This window comes from Caretta caretta, chromosome 18, assembly GCF_965140235.1.
Source record: "Caretta caretta isolate rCarCar2 chromosome 18, rCarCar1.hap1, whole genome shotgun sequence".
In the NCBI taxonomy this organism is placed as follows: Eukaryota; Metazoa; Chordata; order Testudines; family Cheloniidae; genus Caretta; species Caretta caretta.
In genome coordinates, this window is record NC_134223.1 from 2355681 (window position 1) to 2367935 (window position 12255).

Consider the following 12255-nt stretch of genomic DNA (forward strand, 5'->3'; position numbering starts at 1 on the left):
CAAGGTGCAGGGCCTGGCGGGGGGGCGTGCTGCTTGCCATTCCTTTGCTGATGCCCCTGGGCCCCTCTCGCTGTCCCTTCCCAGGTGTAAAGTCTGCCCCCTTACCTTCTTCACCAAGTCGGAGATGCAGATCCACTCCAAGTCACACACAGAGGCCAAACCCCACAAGTGCCCGCACTGCTCCAAATCCTTCGCCAACGCCTCCTACCTGGCCCAGCACCTGCGCATCCACCTGGGCGTGAAGCCGTATCACTGCTCCTACTGTGAGAAATCCTTCCGCCAGCTCTCCCATCTCCAGCAGCACACCAGGTGAGGGGTGGGGCTGCCCAGGGAACGGGGCCCAGCTGACTGGGGAGCGTTGCAATGGCCAATGCCTGGCTGGCTCTGAGCAGGTGCCACCCGCTTGCCCCGTGGCATCCCAGAGCAAACAGGCCTCTGACAGCTGGACCAAGCCTGTAACTCCTGTCTGGCTGAACTGCTTTGTCCCACAGCCTTTGTCCCAGAGCAGCTGGGAAGCTGTAGCCTCACCATTCCTCTGTCCCCCCGATGGTCCCACAGTGCAGTGCTTTGTATGGGGAGATTACCCCTAGCCACCTTCACCCATCAACAGCGCCGGGCACTATGGGTAGGGGAGGGACCAAATTCATGGTCCTTTTTGGTCAATTTCACGGTCATTGGATTTTAAAAATCGTAAATTTCAAGATTTCAGCTATTTAAACCTGAAATTTCAGGGTGTTCTACTTGTAAGGGGCCTGACCCAAAAAGGAGTTGTGGGGGGTCACAAGGTTATTGTAGGGGGGGTTCATATGGTTACCTTTACTTCTGCACTGGTGCTGCCTTCAGAGCTGGGCAACTGGAGAGTGGTGGCTGTTGGCCGGGAGCCCAGTCTGAAGGCAGAGCCAGCAGCAGCACAGAAGAAAAGGTGACGTGGTTTGGTATTGGTGGGGCGCTGCCTTCAGAGCTGGGCACGTGGCCAACAGCCACCCACTCTCTGGCTGGTAGCACAGAAGTAAGGGTGGCAATACCGTGACCCCTCTAAAATAACTGTGCAACCCCCCCTGCAGCTCGCTTTTGGGTAGGGTTACCAGCTTTGGTTGGATGAATTCCTGGAGGTTTCATCACACGATATTATCTTTAATTCTTGGAGAGTCCAGGACAATCCTGGAAGGTTGGCAACCCTGCTTTTGTGTCAGGACCTCCAATTTGAGAAACTCTGGTCTCCCCTGTGAAATCTGTAGAGTAGAGGGTGAAAGCACCCAATAGACCAGATTTCACAGGGGGAGACCAGGTTTCACAAGCCGTGACACGTTTTTTCATGGCTGTGAATTTGGTAGGGCCCTAACTATGGGATAGCAGCCTCAGGAGTCCCAGAATGCACTGGGATAAGCACAGCCTGGGTATGCCACTGCTGTCCTGTCAGGAGCCAGCTGCTGGTAGCCCCCCACTTCATCTGTACCACTGAGGTGTGTCCAGCCTTGAGCTCCCCGAGAGCCATGTAAAAATTCACCAGAACCTATGAGACCTGGCTCAGTGGTGATAGGTCTGCACCCCTTGCACCAGTGTTTGCATGCAGAGGGTGTGTGGCACGTGCCCCTGGTGTCTCATGCCAGGTGCCAGATTTTGCCTGTGAACAGGTGCCCAGCCATCCTGTTGCATGGAGCTGTGGAATCTAGAATCATAGAAGTTTAGGGTTGGAAGAGACCTCAGGAGGTCATCAAGTCCAACCCCCTGCTCAAAGCAGGACCAACCCCAACTAAATCATCTCAGCCAGGGCTTTGTCAAGCCGGGTTTTAAAAACCTCTTAAGGATGGAGATTCCACCACCTCCCTAGGTAACCCATCCCAGTGCTTCACCACCCTCCTAGTGAAATAGTTTTTCCTAATATCCAACCTAGACCTCCCCTACTGCAACTTGAGACCACTGCTTCTTGTTCTGTCATCTGCCACCACTGAGAACAGCCGAGCTTCATCCTCTTTGGAACCCCCCTTCAGGTAGTTGAAGGCTGCTATCTAGCCCAGGCTTTCCGATTGGGCCTGACTGGGAGAGCGTTTCTCTGGCCACCTCAGGACCCCTAGAATGATACAGGGTTTGACTCCTATTCCCACCCTTGGCTTCCTCTCCCTTTGCCCCTGGGTTCCTGCACTGCCCCCTAGCATCAAACATGAAGGAGCAGGCTGGCCCCTCTACTCTGGGCGCCTGAGTGGAATGAAGCCAGAGGGACAATTGCCTCCTGTGAGCCCTTGGGACAGGCCAGCCATCCTCTGCCTGCCTCCTTGGACTGGCCCTATAAACCTCCCTCCCTCTTTCCCTTAAGGGTGCCACCTGTCCAGGTTTGCCCAGGATCGTCCCTCTTTTGAGGTAGCTGTACTGGGAGATCTGTCAGGGTGCTCAGTACCTGGCCAGTCTAATGGGCCCAGGAGCATCCCGGTTGTCCTGGGTTTTTGTACTCAGAGGTGGCAGCTCTGCCCTCCCTCCGGGCTGAACAAGTCAGAGGCCATGATCTTGCTGATCAGGAAATAACTAAACTGCCAGGTGGTGCCAACACTTTTGCAGCGCCTGTCTTCACCACGGAGTTAGCGTGGGCCTCCTCTCGAGAGAGCCCGGTTCCAGTGGGCACGGCCAGGCTGTGTCAGAGCTCCCCGCTGCCAGGCCTGCGCTGGCCCTGCCCGCGCCGGTGTGAGGTGCTAGGACTTCTGGGGGCACAGCCCCGGGCGTTCACGTTGAGGGGCTGGGCGGCTCTGTCGGTATTTCCCAGGGGATTGAGGAAGAACTGATCTGCCCCCCGGGAACGGGGGAGCATGGTGGGAAGGCCGTGGCAGAGTGGCACTAGTCTGTGGCCCCACAGCAGGGGAGGTGACAAGTGGTGCACGTCTCGGGCCAGCCAGCTTGAGCTAAAAGCACCACTGGACCTGAGTGAGGGAGTTTGTGCGAACGGGACATTCGGGTTCTAACTCCAGGGGAGGCAAGGGGAGGCTTGCCCCAAGCTGGCGTTGGCTAGACAGCATGCTGGGGGCCCACTGCCCTGCAGCTGGGGTGGTCCGGCTCCACCCCATTGCGGGAGGGGGCTGGCTCCTGCTTTTGTGTTTGTGGCTCTCACAGGGCTGGAATCCAGCATGCTAACAGACGCAGCCCTTTTGGGGGACAGAGCCACCTTGCTCACTGAGTGGGGCAGGAGAGAAGGGGGCTGTCCAGGTACCCTGTGTGTGCTGGGGCCTTAGAGGGCCAGTGCATCCCCACGGTAGAGTAGGGCAGGGGGGTTGATCCCATTCTAGGCAGGGCCTGGGTTGACATGCCTGTTGCTGTGTTGCAGAATTCACACTGGCGACAGACCCTACAAGTGCCCACACCCTGGCTGTGAAAAGGCTTTCACGCAGCTCTCCAACCTCCAGGTCAGTGCCCTGGCTGGGTGCCCAGCCCAGTGGGGTCAGCCCACGGGGGGCCGAGCCCTTGGAGTGGGGAGACACAAGTGGTTGCAGGATGGAGTGGGGCAGAGAGCTCTTGATGGGGGTGGGGAGCAGAAACTAAGAGGCTGATGGGGGAAGGGGAAGAGGAGTAAACCCCTGGCCTAGGTCATGGAGCTGGGTAGTTGAAGTGAAGGGGGAGACATCTCTTCCAACCCAATGGATGTGATTCCAGGGAACAGCTTCAGTGTCTGGGGACCTAGGACTGGGGGAGGTGGCGCCGATGCCCTGAGCCAGGCAGGGGGCTGTGGGGATCGATAGTCGTTGGCCCCTGTCCCACAGGGGTGTCTGGTCTGCCATTGGTGTGACAAAGGGCTGCGTTTGTCTAACCTCGTGGTCCCCCAGCCACTGGGCATGGGGGGGCGGGCACGGCCCAAGAGCTGCCATGGATTGTGCTACGTAACGCTGCCCGTGCCTCCTCCCCGCCCTCACAGTCACACCAGCGACAGCACAACAAGGATAAGCCCTACAAGTGTCCGAACTGCTACCGGGCGTACTCAGACTCGGCATCGCTGCAGATCCACCTCTCCGCACACGCTATCAAACACGCCAAGGCCTACTGCTGCAGCATGTGTGGGAGGGCCTACACCTCGGTGAGTGTGGCAGGAGGCGTGGGGGGCCAAGCACCAGCCAAGGCAGGGATGGGGCCTGCGGTGCCACTGGCAGGGTTTGTTCCAGAGACGGCTCATGCCCCCAGCCTGCGCCAACTCAGCCATGCGGGATGAGAAAGGGAGGGTCTCTCTGCCCACAGCCAGGTACTCATTGGGTGAGGAGCTCCTTAGCGCAGCAGTCATCCCAGCACTGGGAGGGAGGCTCTTACGGTGCTGCAGGGATCAGGCTTCAGCCACTCGCAAACCACCTGGTAAGAGAAAATTGTTTTCTATTGGCTAGAGCCTGAAGCCTGGGCTTCTTCCCGCCAGGTGGAGGCAGATCCCTTGGGAGAGCCAATCAGCTTGTCACCTCTGAGTTGTCCTGTAGCTCTCCCAGTCAGGTGAATGAGGATGGATTCCGGGTGGGGGCATGGGGTGGGGGCTCCCTTCTGGGCACAGAGGGTGCCGGGGACGGGTCAGTTCCATCCCCACTGGAGGCAGGCAGTGGGCCCAACCCTCCTAGCTGCAGCGCTCACCCTGCTCCCGGTTCTCTTTCCCCGCAGGAGACGTATTTGATGAAGCACATGTCCAAACACACCGTGGTGGAACACCTAGTGAGCCAGCACTCGCCTCAAAGGACGGAGTCACCCAGCATCCCAGTGCGGATCTCACTCATCTAATCTGGGGCTTCCTTGCCCACCCCTACCCTGCGCAGCTCTCCTCCCCCCAGTTCCGGATCGCCAGGGGGCAGCTTGGAGACGATCACACGGACCACCACCCCCCAGCACCGCCACCGAGTGCCCGCGCCTGCCGAGTCACGGGGAGCGACTGTGAAGACCCTCATCTTTTGGGAGAAATTAATGAATGAATTAATGTTTGGAAAACACCCCTCGGCCCTGGCCCCACCCCCAGCACCCTGCCGGGAGAGCCAGGGACTCGTCCACAGTTTTGGTGACATCCAAAGACTATTTCAGAGCACTTTGAATCTCTGTTTGGTTCCTTCATTTTCTTTCTTTTTTCCCTTCTTTCTGCCCCATCCTCCGTACTCCTTTCTGCTCTCTTTTGGATACAAGTAGAGAGAGAGAGAGATATATATATTGGCCAAGAAGTTGGTGCTGCTAAAACCGAAAACCCAAACTGGACAGAGAAGCGCTGGATGGCGTGGCAGGCAGGATCTAGGGCCTGGTGCTCGGGCTCCTTCAGCCTCAGGATGAGACTCTGGGACGTACCCAGCCTGGCGCTTGGTATCTGCTGCCCCTCCGGGACTCTCCATTGGGAGCCAGCGTGAGGCCGGCTGAGCAGGGAATGGCTTAACCTGCTGGCTGGAGAGGTGGGATCTGCTGGTGCAGGGACAGGTGCTGGAGCAGCAGCTGCAAGAGGGAGACCTTTGTTCCACAGACGTCGCTGTTCCCCACTGGGGCTCGTCCCTCTGCCACTTTGTCTAACCTCGTTGGGACATTTTGGTTGTTTCCTTTTGTTTGTTTCATTTGTCCCGGCTGGAGCTGCGCAGGACTGGCTGTCCCTGCGGCCACGCCGTGGTCCGTGCACATTTCCCGGCGGCGCGAGGCATCGCTGCTGGGGCTGTGCCCAGCGGGGGTAAGTGTGGTGGCTGCCGGAGGAGGCGCTCAGCCTACGACAGGGACACAGCTGGGGCTGGCCAAGTTCATGGAGAGCAGGGCTGGTCATGCCTCTGTGGAATCCAGAGATGCAGCCCATGAAGACCACGGGTCCCAGCATGCCGTGCTCTAGTGTGAGCTAAGCAGTATCCCGCCAGATCGGGAAAGCACATTGCCTGCTGGGAGCTGTAGTCTATAGGATTGGGGCAGGAGTCAGGCAGACTGTGGCTAGTTCAGATATAGGCCCAGCTGTGGGGCTCCCCTTTCCAGACTCCAGCTCTGCTAAGCCAGCCATGGTGTATGGGAGTGGAGGAGCACTTTGGTCATGGTGCTGAGGATCTGGGGAGGGAGGGGGGGGGGGTGTTGGGAGCCTCAGCTGCCCACGATCTGCGACCTCCCCCCGAGTCCATCTGGTGCTAACTAGGGATTGTCCTGAGCTATGAAGGGGCGTTCGCTACAGAAGAGCGAGTGTGAGAGATGGGTGCAGGGGGCTTGCTGCAGGTTATGCTCTTTGGCATGGATTTTACTTTTCAATCTCTCTTCCCCACTGTGGGCATCTAGGGCTGCTGCTCCGGAAGCCGGGGCACCACACAGCCTGCCAGGGTTTCCAGAGTAGCGGCAGCCTGGGGTCTCCTCTCTCACCATCACCTCCTGGATCCTGTGCTTGCTTATCAAGGGGCTGGGCCCCAGGCAGTGTTGCATGTGGGAGAGGGGAGTCCGCCCCATGGGAAAGCTCCCTCCAGACCCCCAGCTACCATCCCCTGCGCAGTGCAGTACAACGGGCTCCTACACGCCAGCTCTGGCCCTCCCAGCTAAGGGTTCCCTTAACTCTGCTCCTCCCTCCAGGTTCCCAGCAGGGCACTGGCAAGCGCTTTCTGCACCTTCACAGGGTTCACATAGAAACCTCGTCTGGTGCCGGTCCCTGCCTCTCGCTGGGTCCCTGAACCCTGCGGCGAGGCTAGTGCTGACTCCGTGCCCTGGGGCTTTGGAGCAGTCGGTTGCTGTGGCACCTGCCGTGTCTGCAGGATGGTAATGAGCCCACCTGCAGAGCACCTGTTGGCTGGCACAGTAACAGCTGGGAGACAGCTGCCTGGGGCAGGGACTCCCACGCCAGCCTGCAGATGCGCCTGGGGGCTGGCCTGGTGCTCACTGGAACAGCTGCTGGCGGGGCACAGCTCCCATTCGCCCTGTGCACACGAGGGCCTGTGACTGGCTCCATTTCTGACCCAGCTGCACCTGTCAGCACAAGTCACTTGTTCTGAACTTGGCTGACCCTACCTGGGCGCAGCCGGCACCGTGGTTTGGGCTTTGGCTTGTGCTGTGTGAAACAGGGCCGGTTAGAATTAGATTTGAGGGTCACTTGCAAATGGCTGTATTGAGCACGGTAGGGCTCTGCAGGACCTGGGGAGATGAGCAGGAGAGTGCAGGGGACAGCCTGTGTTGCCCCTGCTCCCTGTTGCTGGCATCAGAGGTGAGCTGGGACATTAGCACCGCTTGGATCTGAAATTCTGATCTGTTGGGGTCTGATTCTGCTGCCATGACAAAGCTCTTCCAGAGGTTAGTGGGGCAGGATCAGACCGTGAGCCCTCCTGGGATGCAGGTAACAAACCAGCTCCCTCCCGAGCAAACTAAAGCACTAAAGGGGAAGAGGAAAGCCTGTGTGCCCAGGGGGCTATGCCCAGTAGCAGGGACTGGCAGTGCCTGAGGGGGTTGGCTCGCTCTGTCCTGGGACCATGTGCCTGGTCAGACGAGCGATGGGAGAAACGCAGAGAGGTCTGTATTCCCGGAGCGGCGTTCCTTCCCCACCTCCCCTGGCACCTCCTGGAAATCAGCCCCCCAGCAGTGCAGTCCCATGGCAGGGACCTTGGAGCAAGCTTAGGAGGGAGAAATCCAGCAACGTGAGACATGAGGCCCTTCCCTTCCCTGGGGTCACCCCACTGGGTACAGGAGAGGTACCGCAGGCATGGATCCCGCTGCCCTCCATGTGATTCCCTCGGGACAGCTGGGGCACCAGCTTGATCTCTGGCCTTTGGGGGCACTGAGCTGTTTTGGGAGCTGCAGAGCTTGCTCTCTGGCCAGATGGACTGGAGGGGGATTCCCCTAGCCGAGGGTGCTGTGGATCTGCCTCTCTGCCCTGCAGAACCCCACGTACCTGTCACCAAGAAGCAAATGCAGCAGGAAGAATTATTCACCATGTGTAAATACCTCCAATGCAGCAGCTTTGGAGGGGCCTGGCCCAGCCAGAGTCAATGACGGCAGCGTTCCTTGGGCGGGAGCTCGGAGCTAGCTCAGCTCAGCAGGGCCACGGTAGGGTCTAGGTAGGAGCTGGGACTGATGGAGAGCTCACCACTGCTCCAGCTGGAAGCACTGGCTGGCTGCTCACACACTAACCCAGCTTCTCCCAGCAGGAGGCGCTGTGCATTGCCAGAGAGAACATCCTCCCAAGCAGGAGGTGATACAGCCGCCTGTGGCCGCTGAAGCCTTTCACTGCCAGAACAGAAACCCTCCCAACCACGAGAGATTTAAAAAAGCAGAGTGGATCTATCCCATCCCTCTCCCCTCCCAGCAGCAAACCACAGATCCCTTCCTGTTGGGTGAAACCAATTCAATATGGTATTAAAGCAGCAAGTAGATGGACTTGCCCAGCTCCTTGCCAGCCTCCCTGTTTGGAAAGCCATGCCCATGCCTGCGGATGGATGGATGGATACATGGAGTTATATGTGTGTGCGCGTGTGTGTGTGTGCACACATAACACCTATGTATAGAGAAGGAAGAATGCCCCACGTCCCTCAGCCCTCCAAAAAAGACTAGACAAAAACTCATATATTATGTACTCTTTGGTTCCGTTTTGGATATTAACTGTGTTATTTTTATACACTTTTTAAGCCTTAACTATATCATTGTTTTACCAGGTTGTTTGTTTATTGCCTACTCTGTTTATTAATTTGATTCTCTTTTTACCCTGCCCTCTGCCCTGACCTTTGTTTCTGAATTGATGTTGTACGATATTCAATATTGTAACCTTTTTGTCAGCATGTTAATACTGTGTAAATATGCCTCTTATACATACTGTTAACACATCTTTTTTTTTTTCTTTTTTTTTCTATATGAAAATCCAGGCCACGTGTCTCTAGATCTAGTTATTACCTTATTAAAAAAGAAAAAGGAAAAAAAAAAAAGGATTCTCCCTCCCCCTTCTCTCTGTCTCGCATTGTGGTTAACAGAAAGACATGAGGAGGCTGCGGCTTCCATATCGAAAGTTTGCATTATGTTTAAAAGAAAAAAAGTTTAAAAAAATTCAAAACAATTTTTCTCTTTGTATTTCTGTTGTGAAACAAAATAAACTGTACATGCAAACTTCTGAAGGCCTGGCAGCTGTGAGGCTGGTTTGTTCTGAGATAGTCAGGGTGGTAACTGGGTGGAGACCCAGTTGGGGCCAGAGTACAGCAGTGGAAATCAGAGCTCCTGGGTTCTCTCCTCTGTGCTGTATGACCCTGGCAGAGTCATTTTGCCTCCAAATCAATTTCCCCATGTGTAAAATGGAGATGATGAAACTGGGCCGCTCCTGAACCGTGCTTTGAGATGCATGGATGAGACTGGAAGGGGAAGTGTGATTTGACCGTCTTGGGCACTGTGTGCAGGGTGCTGTACAGGGTTGGGAGTGTAAATTACACAAGGCACAAGAGGCTCCCATTGGGATGAGCAGAGAATGCAGACTGAGTCCTATTTTTTACCCCCTTGCATGGATGTGAATAATGACACAAGGTGTGAAGCAGAGGGAATCAGCCCACAGCCATCCATCATCCCTGCTCCCCTCCTGTCCTGGCTTGCAGTACTAGAACTTGCTGTCTCTCAGCAGCTCACCTGGCAGAGAGAACCCACTGAGCAGGATCAGGGGAAGGTGTGCACTCTTCAGAGGCATCTGTAGGGCTTTGTTACTTCGAGGGGGCTCTCAGACAGTGAGTGCGTAGAATCGCAGAACTGTCAGGCTGGAAGAGACCTTGAGAAGTCACCTAGTCGAGCCCCCTGCACTGAGGCAGGCCCAAGTAAACCTAGACTATCCCTGACAGGTGTTTGGCCAACCTGTTCTGATAAGCCTCCAATGATGGGTATTCCACAATCTCTCTGGGAAGCCTGTTCCAGAGCTTAACTACAGTTAGAGCTGGCAAGTTTTTCCTAATATCTAACCTAAATCTCCCATGCTACAGCTTAAACCCATTATTTACCCCTTCCCATAACACAAGAAACAGGGGTCACTCAATGAAATGAACAGGCAGCAGGTTTAAAACAAGCAAAAGGAAGTATTTCATCACCCAACGCACAGTCAACCTGTGGAACTCCTTGCTAGGGGATGTTGTTGTGAAGGCCAAAAGCATAACTGGGTTCAAACAAGAATTAGATAAATTCATGGAGGATAGGACCATCAATGGCTATTGGCCAAGATGGTCAGGGTTGCAACCCCATGCTCTGGGTGTCCCTAAACCTCTGACTGCCAGAAGCTGGGCTGGATCACTTGGTAATTGCCCTTTTCTGTACTTTTCCTCTAATGCTTCTGTCACCAGCCACTGTCAGAAGACTAGATACTAAGATGTTGCCAAGAAGGTCAATGGCATTTTGGGATGTATATGTAGGGGCATTGCCAGCAGATCGAGGGACGTGATCGTTCCCCTCTATTCGACATTGGTGAGGCCTCATCTGGAGTACTGTGTCCAGTTTTGGGCTCCACACTACAAGAAGGATGTGGAAAAATTGGAAAGAGTCCAGCGGAGGGCAGCAAAAAGGATTAGGGGACTGGAACACATGACTTCTGAGGAGAGGCTGAGGGAACTGGGATTGTTTAGTCTGCGGAAGAGAAGAATGAGCAGGGATTTGATAGCTGCTTTCAACTACCTGAAAGAGGGTTCCAAAGAGGATAGATCTAGACTGTTCTCAGTGGTAGCTGATGACAGAACAAGGCGTAATGGTCTCAAGTTGCAGTGGGGGAGGTTTAGGCTGGATATTAGGAAAAACTTTTTCACTAGGAGGGTGGTGAAACACTGGAATGCGTTACCTAGGGAGGTGGTGGAATCTCCATCCTTAGAGGTTTTTAAGGTCAGGCTTGACAAAGCCCTGGCTGGGTTGATTTAGTTGGGGATTGGCCCTGCTTTGAACAGGGGGTTGGACTAGATGACCTCCTGAGGTCCCTTCCAACCTTGATATTATATTCTATGACCCCTGTCTCAGCCTGGACTCAGCCCTTGCCTTTTCCCAGTTTAGATTCTTTGTTTTTTGACTCCATGCATCTGAAGAAGTGGTGTTTTACCCACGAAAGCTTATGCCCAAATAAATCTGTTAGGCCTGGTCTACACTACAAGTTTATGTCGAATTAAGAGCGTTAAATCGAATTAACCCTGCACCTGTCCACACAACAAAGCCATTTTTTCCGACATAAAGGGCTCTTAAAATTGATTTCTGTACTCGTCCCCAAAGAGGGGATTAGTGCTGAAATAGACTCAGACCGTTTCAAATTAGGGTTACTGTGGATGCAATTCGACGGTATTGGCCTCCGGGAGCTATCCCACGGTGCACCATTGTGACCGCTCTGGTCAGTACTCTGAACTCAGATGCATGGGCCAGGTGTACAGAAAAAGCTCCAGGAACTTTTGAATCTCATTTTCTGTTTGGCCAGGCAAGCTCATCAGCACAGGTGACCATGCAGAGCTCATCAGCGCAGAGCTCATCAGGACCGAACGGGAGGTAGTGGATCTGATCGCTGTCTGGGGAGAGGAATCCATGCTATCAGAACTACGTTCCAAAAGACAAAATACCAAAACATTTCAAAAAATCTCCGAGGCCATGAGGGACAGAGGCTACAGCAGGGACACAACACAGTGCCGCGTGAAACTTAAGGAGCGTACCAGAAAACCAAAGAATCAAACAGACGCTCCGGGACAGAGCCCCAGACATGCCGCTTCTACGCTGAGCTACATGCAATTCTAGGGGGGGCCGCCACCACTATCCCACCCCTGTCCATAGACTCTGATGATGGGGTACTCTCCATCATGCCTGAGGATTTTACAGATGGGGAAGATGAGGAAGAGGAGGACGAGCTTGAGGAGAGCATACAGCACACCGTTCTCCCCGACAGCCAGGATCTTTTTCTTACCGTGACTGAAATACCCTCCCAACCCAAAAAAGCCGGAGAAGGGACCTCTGGTGAGTGTACCTTTTTAAATATAATACACATTATAAAAGCAAGTGTTTTTTAATGATTAATTTGCCCTGAGGACTTGGGATGCATTTGTGGCCAGTACAGCTACTGGAAAAGTCTGTTAACGTGTCTGGGGATGGAGCGGAAATCCTCCAGGGACATCTCCATAAAGCTCTCCTGGAGGTACTCTAAGATCCTTTGCAGAAGGTTTCTGGGGAGAGCAGCCTTATTCCATCCTCCATGGTAGGACACTTTACCATGCCATGCTAGTAGCAAATAATCTGGTACCATTGTATGACAAAGCCTGGCAATGTATGGTCCCGGTGTTTGCTGGCATTCAAGCAACATCCGTTCTTTATCTCTCTGTTATCCTCAGGAGAGTGATGTTGTTCATGGTA

The 12255-nt window shown here is 54.7% G+C and overlaps 1 protein-coding gene across 14 annotated transcripts in view; it reads left to right on the plus strand.

Moving 5' to 3' along the window:
- The window catches only part of ZNF362 (zinc finger protein 362), a 51222-nt gene extending 42194 nt beyond the window's left edge, over positions 1-9028 (plus strand). For 13 of the 14 annotated variants that reach the window (XM_075121192.1, XM_075121191.1, XM_075121195.1 and 10 more), the window contains 4 exons: positions 85-309; positions 3311-3389; positions 3896-4054; positions 4615-9028. In XM_075121192.1, coding sequence (XP_074977293.1) covers positions 85-309; positions 3311-3389; positions 3896-4054; positions 4615-4731 — 580 coding nt within the window. In that variant the 3' untranslated portion in view covers positions 4732-9028. Of the gene's footprint in view, positions 1-84; positions 310-3310; positions 3390-3895; positions 4055-4352; positions 4453-4614 lie in introns of all 14 variants that reach the window. The other variant, XM_075121190.1, reaches the window with a different exon arrangement.
- The last annotated feature ends 3227 nt before the right edge of the window (positions 9029-12255 follow it).